At 46.2% G+C, this 19159-nt stretch overlaps 1 protein-coding gene across 7 annotated transcripts in view; it reads left to right on the top strand.

Moving 5' to 3' along the window:
* The first annotated feature begins 543 nt into the window (after positions 1-543).
* The window catches only part of LOC115194244 (peroxisome proliferator-activated receptor gamma coactivator 1-alpha), a 41166-nt gene continuing 22550 nt past the window's right edge, over positions 544-19159 (top strand). For all 7 annotated transcript variants that reach the window (XM_029753763.1, XM_029753764.1, XM_029753766.1 and 4 more), the window contains exons 1-2: positions 544-723; positions 4056-4235. In XM_029753763.1, coding sequence (XP_029609623.1) covers positions 676-723; positions 4056-4235 — 228 coding nt within the window. In that variant the 5' untranslated portion in view covers positions 544-675. The remainder of the gene's footprint in view (positions 724-4055; positions 4236-19159) is intronic.

Consider the following 19159-nt stretch of genomic DNA (forward strand, 5'->3'; position numbering starts at 1 on the left):
TTCTTGACATGATCCGTTATTTCCTTATAATATATGGGAACTCACAACGCACCCTTTTCAATAGATGAGCATTAGTAATTGCCTACTATTTGTTTAACTAAACAGGGTGCATGATGTCATAGTAGCCTATCCCATACTATATTTAATAGGTTACGGGAAATAATATGCTTATGACGCAATGTAGACACGTTCAACAAGATAGAGATGTTTCATTGATATCACTGTACATTTTGATATCTTGAAGTGCTGCATGCATGGTGGTGATTCGATTGTCAAATGTTTGTAGGCCTATAGTCCAGTGAGCGGTCTGGGCATAGCAGTGTCTTGATAAGCAAAACGACAATGTATTTAGGCTGCGTTAGAAATATATTTTATTTCACCGTGTCATTAGAATCGAACGATTTTTTATTTGGAAAATATTGACGATGCGCGTTCCAGACCCCGCCTGCTTTTACAGTACGTCATTGGCGAGTAGTAGGGAGGGGGCGAAGGGAGTCACTTCCCTGCCTACTTTTAATAGCTTTGTCATGTGATGGAAAGCAGTTGTAAGACAGGTACCCTCAGTTCATTCTCGGTAAGGGGCAGTAGCCTGTGCGAGAGCGAGTGGAGCGCGAGTGGATTTCTTTTTGCCTGATTTCTTTTTTTGTTTCTTTCGGACCGTCATTCAGTGCCTGGATGGCGTGGGACAGGTGTAACCAGGACTCGGTCTGGAGAGAATTAGAGGTGAGCAGTTCTAAAATATCCAACTTAATGTCAACTGTACAGTTCTGGAACGTTTTGGGTGATGGACCTCACAGAACATCCAAAGACGGTGATTTCCAATAACGAATACGGCTTTTCCTTTGCTGGTGTTGGCACGGGATGCGTAATATCGCCGCTATTGCGCTGAGGATACGATACGGGGAAACGCAAAGCACAGGAATACATGACAAGTGGAGGGGATAAAGCAAAATTGCTGCTTTTACTTCATAGTGTCGTGTTTAAGTCGTTATATGTAATGTTGTAGGCTGCAGGAGCGGTGCGTCTCTTGCAGCCCTGGAGTTTGCTGCTGGTCGCGTCTCCCTAGGATGTCGTGCAGTCGGAAAGAATGTTTACATGCGTATGGAGATCTTTCCAGTCAAAGTCTGTATTCGCTCTTGTGCTGATGTGAGAAGGGTCCGCTCTTGAAGTCAGAATGACAGAAATGTTTCCAAGTCAGGTATTGTACAGTGACAAAGAACACTCGGACGATATACGTGTCTTTTTATCGGGGCTTTAAAGGGATTTTACGTGATTTGTTCAGTGGGATTTGTTCAGTGGAAAGTGCAGAGGTGATAACAGGAACGGAGGTTCGATATTACGAAGGAGCATCTTCTCTTACATGTATCGGGCGCGTCTTGACATTTCTGCCGACAACATCCGTTTGGAGGAGTAAATACATATCTGTAGCCTAGTTGCATATTACAAAATAGGCTATGAGAATGTTTTTACCGGTTAATGAAAATATTTGCGTAATTGCCATCGGGAATGTTTTCCCCATAGCATACTTGGTAAGCTCTTGGTTTAAAATGCACGGGGTAGATTGACAACTCAATGCAATGATTTTGACTTGAATAACTGGAAATAATGCAAATAGTGATTTAGAGATGGACGATAGACTACAACTCTGTTATTAGTGTTATGCATGTCTGTGCAAGTTGTTTTAGGCATTGAGATGTAGGCTATAGTATGCAGTTACCGTCGACTTTAACGCATTCATGGGATAGAAGCTCATCTTCGATATGAAGCTGCTGTCGGTTTATCAGCTTTTCTCCATCTGTCTATTATCACCACTCGAGGCAAGATTGAATGACAATAATTCGCTTGACAAAATGCCTTGAAATGTCAGTTTAATCCATTACTTATTGACCAAGACCATTGACCTACGCATGTATTTATTTGCTTTCATTGACAGCCTGGCGAATGACTTTATGCACCAGTAGCACTCCTTTACACTTTAACTTCAATTATTCATAGAGATAGATGGATGCTCGTTCGTCTGAGCCAGCCTGTCAAATTATTATAAAAAAAACATTTTATTTTTTGTTCCGTCTCGGCATTTTCGAGTATATCATCGTAGTGATATCTGCTTCCTATCTATTGTGTTGTTCACCCCCCCCCCAATTAGAAATGTGCGTGTTTTTCAAGAACCAGTCCTGCTTGTGACAACATGCTTACTTTATTCTTTATTTTCTAAGTGCGTCAATTCATTCTGAGTTGAGCATAAATCATGCCCTGAAATTCCCAAAGACCGTCCCTTTACAACCAGGGAATTGCACTCCGAATCCCCAGTCATATTCCTAATAATCTCACCATAGCAGGTGCTTGTATGTGTTCTGTGTGCGTAAATCACGTTGGCTCGCAGTGGCGGTTAGCGCACTCCCCCCTCGCTCTGTCTGGCGGCGCTATTTCATTAACACCCTCGGAAGTCGATGAGAAGATTGAGAGGAAATGTCAGATCTCGCTTTGATTTCTTTTTTTTTCACATATCTTGATAAAGTGGGGGCATTTTACAGGGCTAGGAGGGATAGAGACTATGATGATTTTGCATCTTTATCCTAGTTTATCGGCAAAGGAGACGGAGTTGTGTCGTAAATATAGCCTATGACTGTGTCATCTCATGAGCGCAACCAGAGGCCGGATCGACTATGGCACGTGTTGGCCGGGGGGTTTTTCTTTTTTTTGTCGCCTACCTCCCACTTGGCATAGTAGGCTATCTGTCTCTCTGTTGCCCTGAGTCGAACCCTGGTCACATCTCTCTCCAGTCAGACGCCCTCTCCCTCTCTCTGGCTCCTTGGCGAACTAACTGCCTCCGGGGTATGCCCCAGGGTGTCACCATTAACTCTCCCCTTAAGTTTGCATACATTGAATCCTGACAACTCTCTAGCCAACAGTTATAACATGTGGGGTTCGATTTGACATTTGCCAAACTTAAAACGCCTGTTTATCTATGCATAACGAGGGTGTCAGTGAGAAGACACGAGAGTAAATTTGGAATTAAAAAAAATACCTGCATTTGGCTCGCTCGAGCTTATCTCTCCTTGCTTGCCTGAGGGTTGTGCGCGTTTCTCTCTCTGTCGAGTAGAAGTGACTGCCATGTTCCAGAACAAGATGCATTGCGTGCAGTGCTGGCATAACCTTGCCTCAAGCAAGCACGGGCCACTGAAGCAATTAACATTTGTAACATATTGGCACCTGAATAAGAAATGTAGGTTAGCAAAGCGCCTTCCTGGAACGTACTTACATTGAGCTTGCAACCGTTGGCGCAGAGTCAAACTCCATTGCCCCATCTTCCTCCTCTCTCCACACCACACCGATTTAAAGTCTGGGGATCCCCTTAAAGCAGTTCGATGAAGCGATGATTTGTGTCTGGAAAGCGGCGGAGCAGCTGTCGCATAGGCCCCTATATAAAAGCGGACAGTGAAGAATGAAACGCGGCATTTAGCGTCACCTCGGCCCGGTGTATCACATGTACGGGGTGGAAAACGACTGTTGCGTCAGAGTGACATTTGTGCTATGGCTACTGCTGCCATTGTGTTGACGCGCCCAGGTCAGCCAGCCAGGTGGCAAGTCTAGCCATGCTGTCATTCAAATGAAGAGAGTTTAGCCTATCAGTGACATGGACATGAAACCATAGGAAGAATACCCCTGCAACACGATGTTGAATGAATTATCAGGCTTTATGAATGTTTGCCCTATTAGGCCAATAGGCCTAGCAGGATTTCCTAGTCTACTAAAACGAACCATGCAGTTTGAGAAATGTAAAAAGGTAGGCCTATCAATAAAGATAACTTGTTATCATCAAATACATAACGAATGTCCTCAAGGCCAGGGTGTAGTGTACAGATATTGCATAATAACCATAAAATAATACCTGTGGGGGTAACGGCTCGTGAATTCACGTGAAAAAGTGGCTTCCATCATTTGCCTCAGTGTGCGTGTGTGTTTGTGTGTGTGCGTTGGTACGTACGTGTGTCTGCGCACCTTTGTGTGTGTTGATGGGTTTCTTGACACCTCCCGTCTTCTTGTCTCCCCAGTGTGCTGCCTTGGTTGGCGAAGACCAACCCCTCTGTCCGGACCTCCCCGAACTCGACCTCTCAGAGCTTGATGTCAGTGACCTGGATGCGGACAGCTTCCTGGGCGGGCTCAAGTGGTACAGTGACCAATCAGAGATCATTTCCAGTCAATATGGCAACGAGGCTTCCAACCTCTTTGAGGTAAGAGAGCATATCATACTATCATTACTACAGCTTGTTTTTATTTTCCCAAGTCTCTCTGCTCCCCTTTGCCCCAATATCAGATTTATGACACGGTCGTTAACTATTTCCGGATATTATGGTAGCCTGGACTCTTGTTCAGTGTGTATTTTTCTATCTAGGAAGTGGATGCTAGGTAAATGAACTCTTCAGAGGTCACCAGCCTGAGCTCAGTCAGCGATAAAAACACACGCGTCACACTGTACGCTGAGTTTGCTATCTGTTGAAAGCCTTCCAGGTACTTGATAAAAACCTCCCGCCTCGTACAGTATGTAGTAGTACCGACTGTATTGAGAGAGGGACTTTATATCCCCCTGAAAAGTACGAAGTCAAGATAACAGGGTTTTTGGCGATAAGCCTGAAGACCTTTGTACTGCCCTTTGGCTTCTCTCCCTGACAGTACCTTATCAATCCCCCAAGTCATTTATTACAGTCCAGCCACAGCTCTACTCTGCTGTGGCAGGCATCTTAAGGAGCAGAGGAAATTAAACCCAGCTCTTGGCCCTTTGGCCCCCATATTATGGCCATATTGCGAAAGCCCCCTTTTCCAAAGGGTTTGGGAGGAAAATTTTCAACTTTCAACCTGCCGCACTCTCTCTCATTCAGGGAGGCAAAGTCCACTGAAAGTAGCATGCTGGGGGGGGAAATAAAGTAATTTGGGACAAGTAAGCTAGGAGAGACAGTTCATTACTGGTTTATCAGTGGGGAGATAGGCGAGGAACATGGAGATTGGTGCTGGCTTGGCTGGAGAGAGAAGAATGCTGGAGGGGAATGCCACTGTGGGTCTGTGGTTTGTCATGCTGTCACGTTTTCGGAGGCGGAAAGTGTGTGCCTCAATGGCCCCAGTAGGGGAGAGGTTGATAGCGGACAGAATTCTTTCCGCACGCACGCACGCACGCACGCACGCACGCACACACACACACACACACACACACACACACACACACACACACATGCCTCCCTCCCCCCTCCCTCCCTCCCTCCCTCCCTCTGGTCCTTCAACCTAGTGCCAGTGAGGGGCCCCTAGACAGTCCCTTGTGCTCGGGGGTCCTGAGTGCTAGTCGTGTGACCCTGGACCCTCAGAGTGATATGGCCTGCGGCCGATGAGGGGATGGATAAAAATACAAGCTAGCATGTCTGTCAAGTGTGTGTGTGTGTGTGTGTGTGTGTGTCACATTTTAAAACACAAGGCACTCTTTGAGGTAGCCAGCATAGAGAAACCAGCACTGTACGAAGTGTGTGTGTAGGATACTACATTATCTCAACACACATACTACACCGCTGGCTCTGCCTTTCCATGAGAGACGATCAGAAAACAGCTATAACGTTCGAAAAACATCTGAGCACTAATGAATGTGATGCATTTCAAATGAGCTGGCTTTACAATCAATGAATGTATTCCGTGTGCTGGCGGATGCCATCTGGAATTGGAAAGTGGAAAGTTTTCAAGTTGCCATACGAAGTGCTCAGTACATCATACAGCAACGCTGGGAGTTGGCTCATGTTATTAGTAATCCTTACTAATCTGACAGGGGAAAAATGGTTGGTTCTCTCTCTGTGTTTGTGTGTGTGTGCACGCTCACAGATCAGAGGCTTGGGGCTGGGGGTTGCCGCACAAACTTTCTGCGCTTCCCTGATTGGCCTGTGTGGGGCACTGCAGCGCCCAATCACAACGTCAGGTTTTAGAACTGGTTAATGATTGGCCAGGTGTTGTGTGAAACAAGTTGGCACAGGGGACTTTTTGTTCTTCCTCTCTCACAATCTACTGCCAATGTTTTCTTAAACTACCTGACTAGAGGTTAATGGGTGTTCGTGGTAGGTCGTCTCTACCCTAATCTTAAACAATGCACAAACGAATGAATACACACACACACACACACACACACACACACACACACACACACACACACACACACACACACACACACAAACCTCATAGACATACAAATCCACACACATACTTACATAACTACTGCACACACAAATGCACATACTCTCTCTCTCAGTCTCTCTCACAAATGTTCTCTCTTTTTCCACACACACACACACACAGTGCTGAAGGGCACGTTGCTCTGTTTTTTTATCTCGCATTTGTGATTTGCCATGGAGTTCTTCTAGTGTGCACAGTACAGAACAGGCCCTGGCTGGCAGGCAGATGAGCAGAGAGACAGAGATAGAGAGGATCAGGGAGCAGCAGCAGAAAAGGCACAGTGGATTGTTGTGAACTTGACGGTTGATGCCCTTCAGTGTCAGTTGGCTTGGCCATGATTCATCTAGAGCATCTCCGGGGCTAAAATGGTGGAGTTGAGTCTGGAGGTGGTAGGGGAGTGGAGGTTGCGCCGCTTCCCAGGGAGGGTGCCTGGAAGCTGGGTGCAGCTGTCACCGTGGGGCCCCTTTCTGGAGGGTGGGTGGTAGGGAGGGGGAAACCAAGACAGGGAGATGTGTGCTAGGCTGGGCTCCCTCTGGCTACTGCACACAACTGGAGGGAGGGGGAGAGCGTGAGAGATAAAGAGAGCGATAAACAGATATAAAGAGACAGAGTGAGAGTGATAGAGGCAGAGAGAGACCGAGACCGATAGAGAGAGAGGGAGAGACCGCAAGAGAGAGACACCCCGATGCCAGAGAAAGAAAGCGTTGTCTTTCCTTCTTTAAGAACAGCCTCTGAGAATCCTTCCTAAAATGGACAACCTGGTCGTGTTGGATGAACTTCAGTCTCGGTCCAACGCTACTTGGGAGGAAGAACAAGTATTGTTTTTGTTGCGTTGGCACTTATGCAGATGCTGCCGGCTGCGTGACAGGCGGTGGCAAATGTGTAAGCAGCTTTATTATTATACCGCTAGAGTTTTTTTTTTTAAGTCGCTGGCTGTCAATAATGTGAACATCTAGCGTGAAGTTGGTTTGATCATTAATGGATCAGGGTGATTGTTTACATCCTGCACATGGGCTATTCGTGTGTGTGTGTGGTGTGTGTGACTACTATCAAGTGTTTGATATAGAGTGTGTGTGTGACTGTCTGCTTGTGCGTGCACTTGTGTGTGTGTGTGTGTGTGTGTGTGTTTGCGGGTGTGCTTGTCCATGTGCATTCTGTGTGTGTGTGTGTTCTGTCCCTTGGATGGCCTATTTTACTGTACTCTGTGTTCTTCAGCGGTATCCGGACAATACTGAGAATGGCACACAGTCTCTTACAAGGCCAGCTATCAGTCTGGACCACAGTGTGCTCTCACACCTCTTCAACACGCCCCGGCCACTAAGCCAACACTTTCTATATCGGGCTATGATTGTTGGGTCTGCCTGTGAGATTATGTCCAGAACTCCCCAACCGGTTGCCAATGTGGACCGAGAATCACGTGGGATCTCCAGGTTACTCAAAAAACTGATCTAGATTCAGATTACGCTGTCTCCAATCCCTACCTTAAACCTTACGCAGATTTAACAAGATCTGATCCTATATCAGTGGTTAGGAGCAACTTTCTACTCACTCCATCAAATATGGCTGCCGTCTCCTTGTAAGGAAGGAGTGGAAATAACATTACCCAATGACAGCCGGTCTCAAACACACTGATCAAGCCATTTAAAGATGACTCTATCCCCAGCTGTCAATCACTCAACATTACCCAGTAAAGATATCAGAGCATTGACAGAGTCTCTCATTAACAACGATAGTGAGGAAGTCAACATCACTAGAGGTAAAACAAGATGTTGAGTGCGCGCCTCTGTCTGAAACAAGTCGCTGATCCTGCGGATTGAGTGATCGGCGTCATTTCCGCGGCGAGGATAGAATCCCGCCGTGGAGTGCCAGCGGAAATCCCCCAACTGATGAATTAAAAACAAGAGAATCTGGTGAGAGAGGGAGTGGAGGATTTAGGGCATTAGCCAGGTACTGTATATGCAATTGCTTTTTCTGTGTCGGTCGCACACAAACACACGCTAGATTAGTCATCGGAGGTGGGCGATCTTGCTTACGGCGGGTTTGGGATTGTTAAAGGAAGAAGGTATTATGCCTCCGAGAGAGAGGTCCCTCCTCTGTTTGTTTCGTTTTTGTTTGTTTATGTGTTGTTCAAATGTTTCCCTGGGCAGATGCAGTGCTAACGCATAGCGGGCCGCGGAAGAGAAAGACAGCCGGATTGATTAGGGGGGATGTGTGTGTGTGTGTGTGTGTGTGTGTGTGTGTGTGTGTGTGTGTGTGTGTGTGTGTGTGTGTGTGTGTGTGTACGTTTGGAAGTGCTGAATGTGTCGCGATCAAAACGTTTGTTTAATAGTCCCCCCTCCCTCACCCTAGACACTCACAAGTAGTAAACTTGCACACACACACACACACACACACACACACACACACACACACACACACACACACACACACACACACACACACACACACACACACACACCTTCATCACCCCCTGTTACCAGTCCCCGCTGAACGCTGGCTGCGTTTATTTTGCAAATTTATGCTGACATTTGAGAGCACAGCACACGCACCCTTTCTGCAGTTCAGCAAGGGTGGCTGAATTATCATACTGTACTGTATAATATGATTCTCTCAAGTGAGCCCTATTAAAATAAAACACACTTCCCCTCATTGTTAGGACCCCTACTTTGTGCACAAATAATATAGTTTGATAAAAGCCAGGCTCCCCTTATTCTGTAAAACAAAGGCAATCTCTGTAACAGTGTAAGAGACTCACAGATCTGCCATTCTGACTGTAAAGTAGTCTTGTGGGGTTTTGGGGGAGGGGTGTTGCAAGTGTGCTGATCAAAATGTCATGTTCCAATACCCCTTTCTACCAACACACACAGGCACACTCAAGAGTACACGTATAGGCACTCACTCACACGTGAGCACACACACACACACACACACACACACACACACACACACACACACACACACACACACACACACACACACACACACACGGTTGAGTCGGAGCGTTATCTCTGAGCGTCTGTCAGATTCATTCCACAGCAAAGAGATACTCTCGCTCTATCTCTCTCCTCTCTATCTCTCTCTCCCCCCTACACAACACTCCATTGGCTCTCACACAGACACACAGACACTCTCCCCAAAGGATGTCCGCAAACAGCCCCGTTACGTTTCATATCCAGTGGGCATAAAGAAATGGATTCACCCGCAGACTGAGGGATGGGGAGGAGGGGGGAGGGAAGAGGGAGTGAGGGAACGAGGTAGCCAAGAAAATATTACCCTCAGGGCATGTTTGGAAAAGAGCAAGAGGGAATATCTTTTGGTGGTTGCTTGGCAGGCGGGCTGGCTGACTGTTGTATGTCTTCCTAAAGAGATACACTGCTGATTGAGGGCTGGGTTGGAGCAAATAAGTGCCCCAGCTGAGTGTCCTCAAACGTATTAGCTGATTGTTTCTGCTTAACAAGACACCTGCACACACATGCACGCACTCACTCACTCTCTCTCTCACACACACACACACACACACACACACACACACACACACACACACACACACACACACACACACACACACACACACACACACACACACACACACACACACACACACACACACACTTCTATTCAATCAGACTGCAGTGGTACGGCCAAGAAAACCTTTGGTCCCATCTCACACAGAGAACTGTACTGTGCATGGATGGAAAATCCACCAACAGAATCATCTGACGACACCATAGACACTGCTTTTGGAAAGTATTCAGACCCCTTGACTTTTTCCACATTTTGCCTTATTCTGAAATTGCTTAAATCCTTTTTTTCCCTCGTCAATCTACACACAATACCCCATTTTTTAAATGTAAAAAAAAAGAACATTTGAAATTTTAGAAAATGTATTACAAATAAAACCCAGAAATATCACATTTACATAAGTATTCAGACACTTTACTCAGTACTTTGTTGAAGCACCTTTGGCAGCGATTACAGCCTCGGGTCTTCTTGGGTATGACGCTACAAGCTTAGCACACCTGTATTTGGGGAGTTTCTCCCATTCCTCTCTGCAGATCCTCTCAAGCTCTGTCAGGTTGAATGGGAAGTGTTGCTGCACAGATATTTTCAGGTCTCTACAGATATTTTTGATTGGGTTCAAGTCTGGGCTCTGGCTGGGCAACTCAAGGACATTCAGAGATGTGTCCCGAAGACACTTCTGCGTTGTCTTGGCTGTGTGATTAGGGTCGTTTTCCTGTTGTAAACTGAAACTTCGCCCCAGTCTGAGGTCCTGAGCGCTCTGGAGCAGGTTTTCATCAATGATCTCTCTGTACTTTGCTCCGTGCACCTTTGCCTCGATCCTGACTAGTCTCCAAATCCCTACCGCTGAAAAACATCCACCTTACATGCTGACCAGACAGCTCGCGTGCGTACATCCGTCATCGCGCGCATGTTGATTTTATCCACCCACACCAGGTCACACAGGTTGAAATATCAAAACAAACTCTGAACCAACTATATTAATTTGGGGACAGGTCGAAAAGCATTGAACTTTTATGGCAATTTAACTAGCTAGCTTACTGTTGCTAGCTAATTTGTCCTGGTATATTAACATTGGGTTGTTATTTTACCTGAAATGCACAAGGTCCTCTACTCCGACAGTTAATCCACAGATAAAAGGGTAAAAGTTTGTTTCTAGCAATCTCTCCTCCTTCTTCCGACTCTATATGGCGGTTGGCAACCAACTTTTAGGTGATTTACCACTACCAACTGGACTGGAGTGTGGACCTCAGTTAATCTTTCAATCACCCACGTGGGTATATGCACCTAAAAACCAATGAGGAGATGGGAGAGGCGGGACTTGCAGCGCATCAATTTTCACAAATTGAACCAAGTTCTATTTTAGCACCTGGCTACGCAGGTGCTAAAATACCCACACCCAGTGGGTAAAAATACCCACACCCTGTGTGGGTGCAATGATTGAATAACATGTATGTGTACATTTACTTTGCAACGCGAGCGGTGTGGTCAGCATGTTAGCGATGGTGCCAGGTTTCCTCCAGAAATGACGCTTGACATTCAGGCCAAAGAGTTCAATCTTGGTTTCATCAGACCAGAGAATCTTGTTTCTCATGGTCTGAGAGTCCTTTAGGTGCCTTGTTAAATGGCGGGCTGTCATGTGCCTTGTACTGAGGAGGGGGGTTCTGACTGGCCACTCTACAATAAAGGCCTGATTGGTGGAGTTCTGCAGAGATGGTTGCCCTTCTGGAAGGTTCTCCCATCTCCACAGAGGAACTCTAGAGCTCTGTCAGAGTGACCATCGGGTTCTTGGCCAAGGCCCTTCTCCCCCGATTGCTCAGTTTGGCTGGGAGGCCAGCTCTAGAAAGAGTCTTGGTGGTTCTACATTTCTTTCATTTAAGAATGATGGTGGCCACTGCGTTCTTGTGGACCTTGAATGCTGCAGAAATCTTTTGGTACCCTTCCCCAGATCTGTGCCTTGACACAATCCTGTCTCTGAGCTCTACGGACAATTCCTTCGACCTCATGGCTTGGTTTTTGCTCTGACATGCACTGTCAACTGCGGGACCTTATATAGAGGGGTGTGTGCCTTTTCAAATCATGTCCAATCAATGGAATTTACCACAGGTGGACTCCAATCAAGTTGTAGAAACATCTCAAGGATGATCAATGGAAACAGGATGCACCTGAGCTCAATTTCGAGTCTCATAGCAAGGGGTCTGAATACTTATGTAAATAAGGTATTTCTGTTTTAAAGGTATTGTAAATTATCATACATTTCTAAAAACCTGTTTTCGCTTTGTCATTATGGGGTGTTGTGTGTAGATTCCTGAGAAAAAAAATATATCTGATACATTTTAGAATAAGGCTGTAACGTCACAAAATTTGGAAAAATTCAAGGGGGCTGAGTACTTTCCGAAGGCACTGTATAAGGTCCCAACATGGGTGGGGTCAGCTATGTGACCTAGTGTCCTGTATGTCTCCCTCCTGAACCCGTAATGAGGACATGGGGGTAAAGGTTAACCATGAAGAGGTCACATCCACCTCGCGTTTCCGTCAAAGTGGAATCTGATCGCCAGCCACTGGAGTGAAGCCCCCATGGCAGGTTTATTGTATTTTTTTATATTATAATAGGTTGTGTTTCCTTTGAGGTTGTAATGTGTGTTGGGTGTGTGTGTTGTTTGTTTGTGTGTTGTTGTTGTTCTAAGAGTGAGAGTAAGGAGTAAAGTTGGCATGCCGTTGCTGCAATAAGTAGGCACCCGCACTTCCTCAAGCTATGTGTGTGTAGTGTGTGTGTGTGTGTGTGTGTGTGTGTGTGTGTGTGTGTGTGTGTAGTGAGTGTAGTGTGTGTGTGTATGTGCGCACGGGCACACACAAGAGAGTGAGACAACTTATAAAAATACCAGGTGGTGACGTTTGCATGTAATGAATGGCTAGTCGCTGCACTTCCATAGCTTTCCTGTGTGTGTGTGTGTGTGTGTGTGTGTGTGTGTGTGTGTGTGTGTGTGTGTGTGTGTGTGTGCACGCGGCTATTTTTAGTGCGAGAGCGTAATCTGTACTAAGAGCCTTTCAGGACCGCTTCTCTTTACCCTGGCCGGAAATGCTAAGCCAATAAGCCCCCTGCACGCACACATAAACACATACACACACATAGACATACACACACACACAGACATACACACACACAAATACACATAGGAACCCAAACCGCAAGCCAAGCCTTCCTGTATTATTTAATAATGTATACTTTCAAGCGGGTGGGAGTTAAAAACACTTGCTTTTTAGAGAGAGATAAAGTGAGAAAGAGTAACAGAATGAGTGAGAGCGAGGCAGAGTAAGAGAGAGAGAGAGCGAGAGAGAGAATAGAGTGGAGAGAAAGGAGAGAAAGGGAATTGAAGAGAGAGTGAGAGCAAGTGAAGGATAGAAAGAAGGAGAGAGGCCCTCAGTCCGTGGGTTCAGTGATTAGATGTGAAGTGCTATCAGTCCTGTGTGATCCTCCTCTCCAGGAGAGGCATATCGATCAGAGGTGTGCAGCCCTCCCCAGCCCGGCCGCCCTGCCGCCCGGCCGCCCTGCCTTGCTACAGCTAGCATTCCTGCACTAGCGCCTCTCTCTTCCCTAGACCTACTCATAGAATAGGATGGAATAAACAAAAAATTGTCTCGATAGAACAAAATGGACTCTGTTTGTCTCTTACAAAGTAGCTGGTCTTGGTCGTTTGTTCTTCCGAAAGAGTGTGCAGTGGTTCTTTTTCTTGTATGCCTTTTGATGTGGAAGTCAAACTCACAACCCTGCTCATTCCGGAACTACGTTCAAGACCAGTTGAGCTATGCGAACTGCATGCTTATGGTTGAAGCTTGTGTTTTCTATTTGAACATTTGGGCTCAGGCAGGGCCTTGAATAGTTGAAGAAGCTCTTGAAGTAACTCCTTGTGCTTGAGTGAGTGGCTGCTGGGATGACGCACATTGGCTTGACAATCATTACCACTGACAGACAGTAGGCTAAGCAGAAAGCTGTGGCATGGACATTGATGGTGTGCATGTGTGTGTGTGTGTGTGTGTGTGTGTGAGTGTGTGTGTGTGTGTGTGTGTGTGTGTGTTTGTGGGAAGGGAGGGGGGGTTGTCTGCCTGCCTGCCTCTGTGTGTGTGTGTGTGTTTGTGGTAAAGGGAGGGGGGTTTGTCTGCCTGCCTGTCTGCCTGCCTCTGTGTGTTTGTGGGAAAGGGAGGGGGGTTTGTCTGCCTGCCTCTGTGTGTGTGTGTTTGTGGTAAAGGGAGGGGGGTTTGTCTGCCTGCCTGTCTGCCTGCCTCTGTGTGTTTGTGGGAAAGGGAGGGGGGTTTGTCTGCCTGCCTCTGTGTATGTGTTTGTGGTAAAGGGAGGGGGGTTTGTCTGCCTGCCTCTGTGTGTGTGTTTGTGGTAAAGGGAGGGGGGTTTGTCTGCCTGCCTCTGTGTGTCTCTGCTGTGTTTATGAGGTATATTAGGGGGTTCATTCTCACTGGAAGGATGTACATACATTTGTTATGAAGCACATTTGGGAACAGTGTGTGTCCTCCGATGGGGCTGTTGACCTAATTTTAATGAGCGCTAGCTCAAAATCCCTCTATTCCTCCATCCCTGTCTGTGTCCAATACCACGTTAGTGTTGTCATTACTTATATTAACTGGCAGACTGAATAGGCTTTGTACCCAGACAATTTTGTCTGGTATTGTCAATTATGGTACGGCAGGTAGCCTAGTGGTTAGAGCGTTGGGCCAGTAACTGAAAGGTTGGATCGAATCCCCGAGCTGACAGGGTAAAGATCTCTCGTTCTGCCCCTGAACAAGGCGGTTAACCCACTGTTCCTAGACCGTCATTGTAAATAAGAATTTGTTCTCAACTGACTAGCCTAGTTAAATAAACGTACAAAAAATAAATAAAATGCTGGCCAATTGCGAGCAGAATAAACAAGGCCTATATCAACGGGCAATGTCATATCAAAACATACTTCTTGCAAACATTCTTCTTGCCGAAGTGTGCACTTGTTCACTACTCCCCACAAAATGAAAAGCATTGGATTGGTGTAGGCGTGGGATAGAGGGCATTTCCATGTACCAGTAATTGTCCTTCAAATCCATGAAGGTTTGTGGATAGGTGCTTTGGGAGAAAGTACGAGCATTGGAGAGTTCATAAACGAAGGTGTTAGGTTAGCTGGCCGACGCCCTCCCACATTTATTAGACAGAGACGGTGATATCATAACAAATATCAGCAGTAACCTTCACACACTTAACACCATCCTCCGTTTAAAGGAACTGAAGCGCTTGAGGCAGGAGGCCACAGGTGTGTCAGTATGCAATTAGTGAAATAACAAGGCTTGCAAGCGGTCAGCTGACAATTACTGGGACATTCCACTCGGTCGAACATTCAAACAAACAGGAAAAAGGTTGAGCTGATTGGAAAAGATACATTTCCTGGATTTACATGTGACAATGACATTTTATGATCCTAGATAAACATGCAATAAATACATTCATGTGAATTACAGTGAAGGCTAATCCTTGACAGGTATTTCAATGAAGGGTATTTCAATGAATTTAAGTCCATCTATGAAATCTTTCCTAACACCCATCTGTATTGATGCAGAGGACTTAGACTTTCTCTAGTTCGTTTGCTCTGTGTATCTCCACAGTTGTAGAGACGTAATATTACTCAATAGTCCCACTCAGACTGTTGAAGGTTTTGGGCGCCCTCTTATGTTTACCTGCTGGCGAGTGTGTCGCCACCCCAGAAAGGCCATCAGATAGCCAAGTGGATGAAACGTGACTCTTGATAACCTGCTCACAAAGTCACGGCACAGACAAGGGTTACCTGCTGCAGCACCCTGACCAGATACAACTGGGGGGAAAACACACACACATGCACAGAAGTCAAGGTAAAAGATAATGCATTTATTTAGTAATCAGCAAATAGCTTTTATGCAGTAGGTAAGTGCTGAGGTCTCCAGGCTTGATAAGATCATTTGCTTTCAGGTGTTTTCTGCTCTCCTTGTTGTACTCAGCATAGAGTGTAAATTGAATAGGGTGACCTTTTGCCACAGAATCAAATTGACTATATTTCCCAAAAAGATTTCTGTGGTTTCAATTACCATATATTTGTGATATTGGGTCCATACCCTCCCCAACATGCACACACATAGACACACACACACATGCTTACATAGAAACACACCCGCATGCGCACACGCACACGCACCCAATCGACGCAGAAGTGTGCTTCCCTGCATACGAAATGTTTCCCGTTTGCGTCCCGGTACACAACACCACTGTGTGATACAGTATCTGTCCACCCTCATCCTCGCTCTCTCCTTTCTATGGAATGTATCCTCCTTAGATATTACTGCGACAAATGAAAAGGCCCGCAGCCCTTGATGAGCTTGGCAGGGTCTGAAAGGTCAGGAGGGGAAAGGGGGGAGAGATGGAGGGGGGCAGCGGATATTATCCTTGGCAGTTCTGTGAGAAAAGGAGAAGCTTTGGCTGTTCTCTCTCCGTGAAAATGTCACGACAAAACAGCCTCAAACTAACACCGCACGTTGTTTTTGTTTTGCTACACGCACAGTAACGGTAACGGTTACCGATGCGCTCTTTGGTGGAGGAAATGTGACAATGTCCATTTAACAGGGTTTTGACTTCAGAGCCCCCCCCACACTCTCCATCTACTGACCACCATTGTTTACACTCGACACATACTTAGGGATGCTTAGCACTCCAGATTCATAGCTGCCTACTTAAGCAAACAGCTAGTTGCATGCCATTAGAAAAATGCATCGAAAATATTCCCCACCTCTTACTCTGTATCTAGTGGGATTTTTTGATACAAGCAATGCTCTCGTGACTGAAGGCCCATTTCAACTAAGTAGGAATGCAAGAACCTCCATTTCTTGCGTCAACCTGGATAATACAGAAAAAACCCACCCCTAACCCAAATCACCACACGAAAGAGCATCCAAACATGTTGATGGTGTGTAATTACGTTGGAGTAATAAAAAGAAAGAATTAAACCGGCTCTGACCACTCTGACCATCTGTTAGAGGGAGAGAGACGAAAAAACAACAGCAGTTCTGCGTTAGGCCTTAGATGTGGATTCTCTAATCACACTGTTAATATAAACCCCCCTTATGGTCTGGCTTCAGCTGTCGGGTGACCGGGGGCTCTCCTGGGCCTGTAACGCTTGTGACTAAGCCACTCCTCAGACTCTAGTAAGTCTAGTCACTGGAGAGCTCCAGTTGTCTTCAGCAGTGGTGGTGGGCAGACTAGTCCAAACCTCCTGGGGGAAGGGAGGGTTGCTTTAGGTGTTCTGCCCCCCCCCCTCCCTTTGCTAGAGGCCTATGGAACCAACCACTGGCCTTCTCTTCATTTGTTGGTGTCCATCTCCTCATTTGTTGGCGTCCAACAGTCTGATCTCCTTAGAGATCCACCGTTGGCGGTGTGCGAGCTGCTATGTCTGTCTGTTTCTGTTATGTGTACACCTGCTTAGAGAATCCTGAGCAAGGATTCAAGCTTGTTTCATGGCTGCTGATGATGTTGTGGTGATAGTGTAGCTTTTGCTGACTCCCATGACTTTTGACCCAGAGGTACTGTACAACCGGTAAGGCTGAAGTCAAAAAAATTGCCGTAGGACAAGGTGGCGTCAGCAGATTTTTGAGACCTGGGCATGTTTTGTGTCAGACTTTTGGTCAAGAGTTGTGGTGGGACAGCCGAAGCTGTCGGTCAAAGACTTTTTACAAACCAGAATAAAGAGACGTTTTCTTATAAACACGTTTGGGTTACTCTCAGAATCAGAGTGAGTTGTGTCTGGTTTGACGGTCTTTGACAGAGAATCGGTCATAAGGATTGTCTTCCGCTCTTGCGCGCTCTCTCTCTCTCTCTCTCTCTCTCTCGCTCTCTCCGTTCTCATCTCATAGCGCTCTAACGGTTGAAATGGCTCCCAGGAGACACATCATCAGTGCTGGCCTCGGGGCATACACTTCTCCCTCACACAGTCCGAGGCTTCACCGACAAGGCCGGAATGTAGTTTCCACTGTTTAAAAGTCACACTGGTTGTCAATGGGAGTGACACGTGACAGTGATGTCCTGCCTTGACATCACTCCTGATATTACTGAGAAACCGTGTGTAGGGCCAAGATTTCTGGTTTGGATCAAACGGTCAATGGTCATAATCCTGCACCAGGATCTCTAGTAGTACATTGCTAAGATGTTAGGCAAGCTAGGATATGAGCCCTCTTACGGCATTAGCTCAGCAGAGAGGGAAAGGGTCTGATTTGAGCTGAGTGGACGACCCACAGTTTTGACCACTCTTATCTGTATATAAAACCCAGACGGTCAAGGAATTAGACTTTTATTGCTGGGTAAATGGGCTGTATACGTGTGTTTATTTTTCTATGTGTGCGTGCGTGTGTTCTTTGTGTGTGGCGTGGAGAAGGACAACAGTCTTGGCTCATAAACATTTTCAGGTGTTGACCGATGCCACCTGGTGAGGCTTGTGTCCAAAGCAAGCAGACCCCGGTCTATTGCTTGGGATCGTTTGCTCGGGAAATGGACTTTGAATAATCCGATGCACTGTTGACTCCAGTAGCCAGACGGTAAAACGAGACTGGCCTTCAGCTCTGGCATCTGTTACCGGGCCAATCATGGCCTTGACAAATTTGACAGTTTTAATATTTTGTTTTATGACTCGTAACACTGAGACAGACAGTGCAGCCAGATACACACGCATACATGTGCTCAAGTATACACACAGGCACGAGTACACACACACACGTTCATGTGCTCACACACACACACACACACACACATACACAGACACACACATACACAATAAAGATCTATACAACACTTATGTATTGTGTCGTTCCTATAGGTTACAATCACCTTCTCTCTCCATGTGCTAAATGACTGGCTGTCTCTGTTGGCTGCACGATTTGTCTCCGCAGTGCATCGTGCTGCACCTTAAAGCCGATTCATGGTCAAACCGGCGTCTGCAGTGGCCGTACAGCATTTACGGCGATGCGGACTCCGCAGAGCAGATTGTGTCATATGCATCCAATAAATTGGACTGCACCACTTAAAATGCACCAGTCGCAGTGATTCAGGGCTAATCTCTATAGCAAGCCAGCTAATTACAAACAGCTGCTAAATTAAAAGACAAGACCTTACCTCTTCTAAGATATTGGAGTCGGTATCCCGGTGCTTGAGATAGGAGCTCAGCCAAGACAGCATGAAGTAAAATGGCACTGTTTTCTCACCTGCATCTCCACTTCGACCATTTCATTTTTTTTGCTTTACGAACTTGTCCTGCAACTGCCTCCACTTCTTGTGGCAAGCATCCCCTTCCATAGCCATTACCTCCCCGATCTCTCGTCCCCTCATTTTTGTGTCTTTGAAATCCCTACACAAGGTATCATGAAGATGTTTATGTTTGCAAACTTG

The sequence above is a fragment of the Salmo trutta genome, chromosome 5 (genome assembly GCF_901001165.1).
Source record: "Salmo trutta chromosome 5, fSalTru1.1, whole genome shotgun sequence".
Taxonomy (NCBI): domain Eukaryota; kingdom Metazoa; phylum Chordata; class Actinopteri; order Salmoniformes; family Salmonidae; genus Salmo; species Salmo trutta.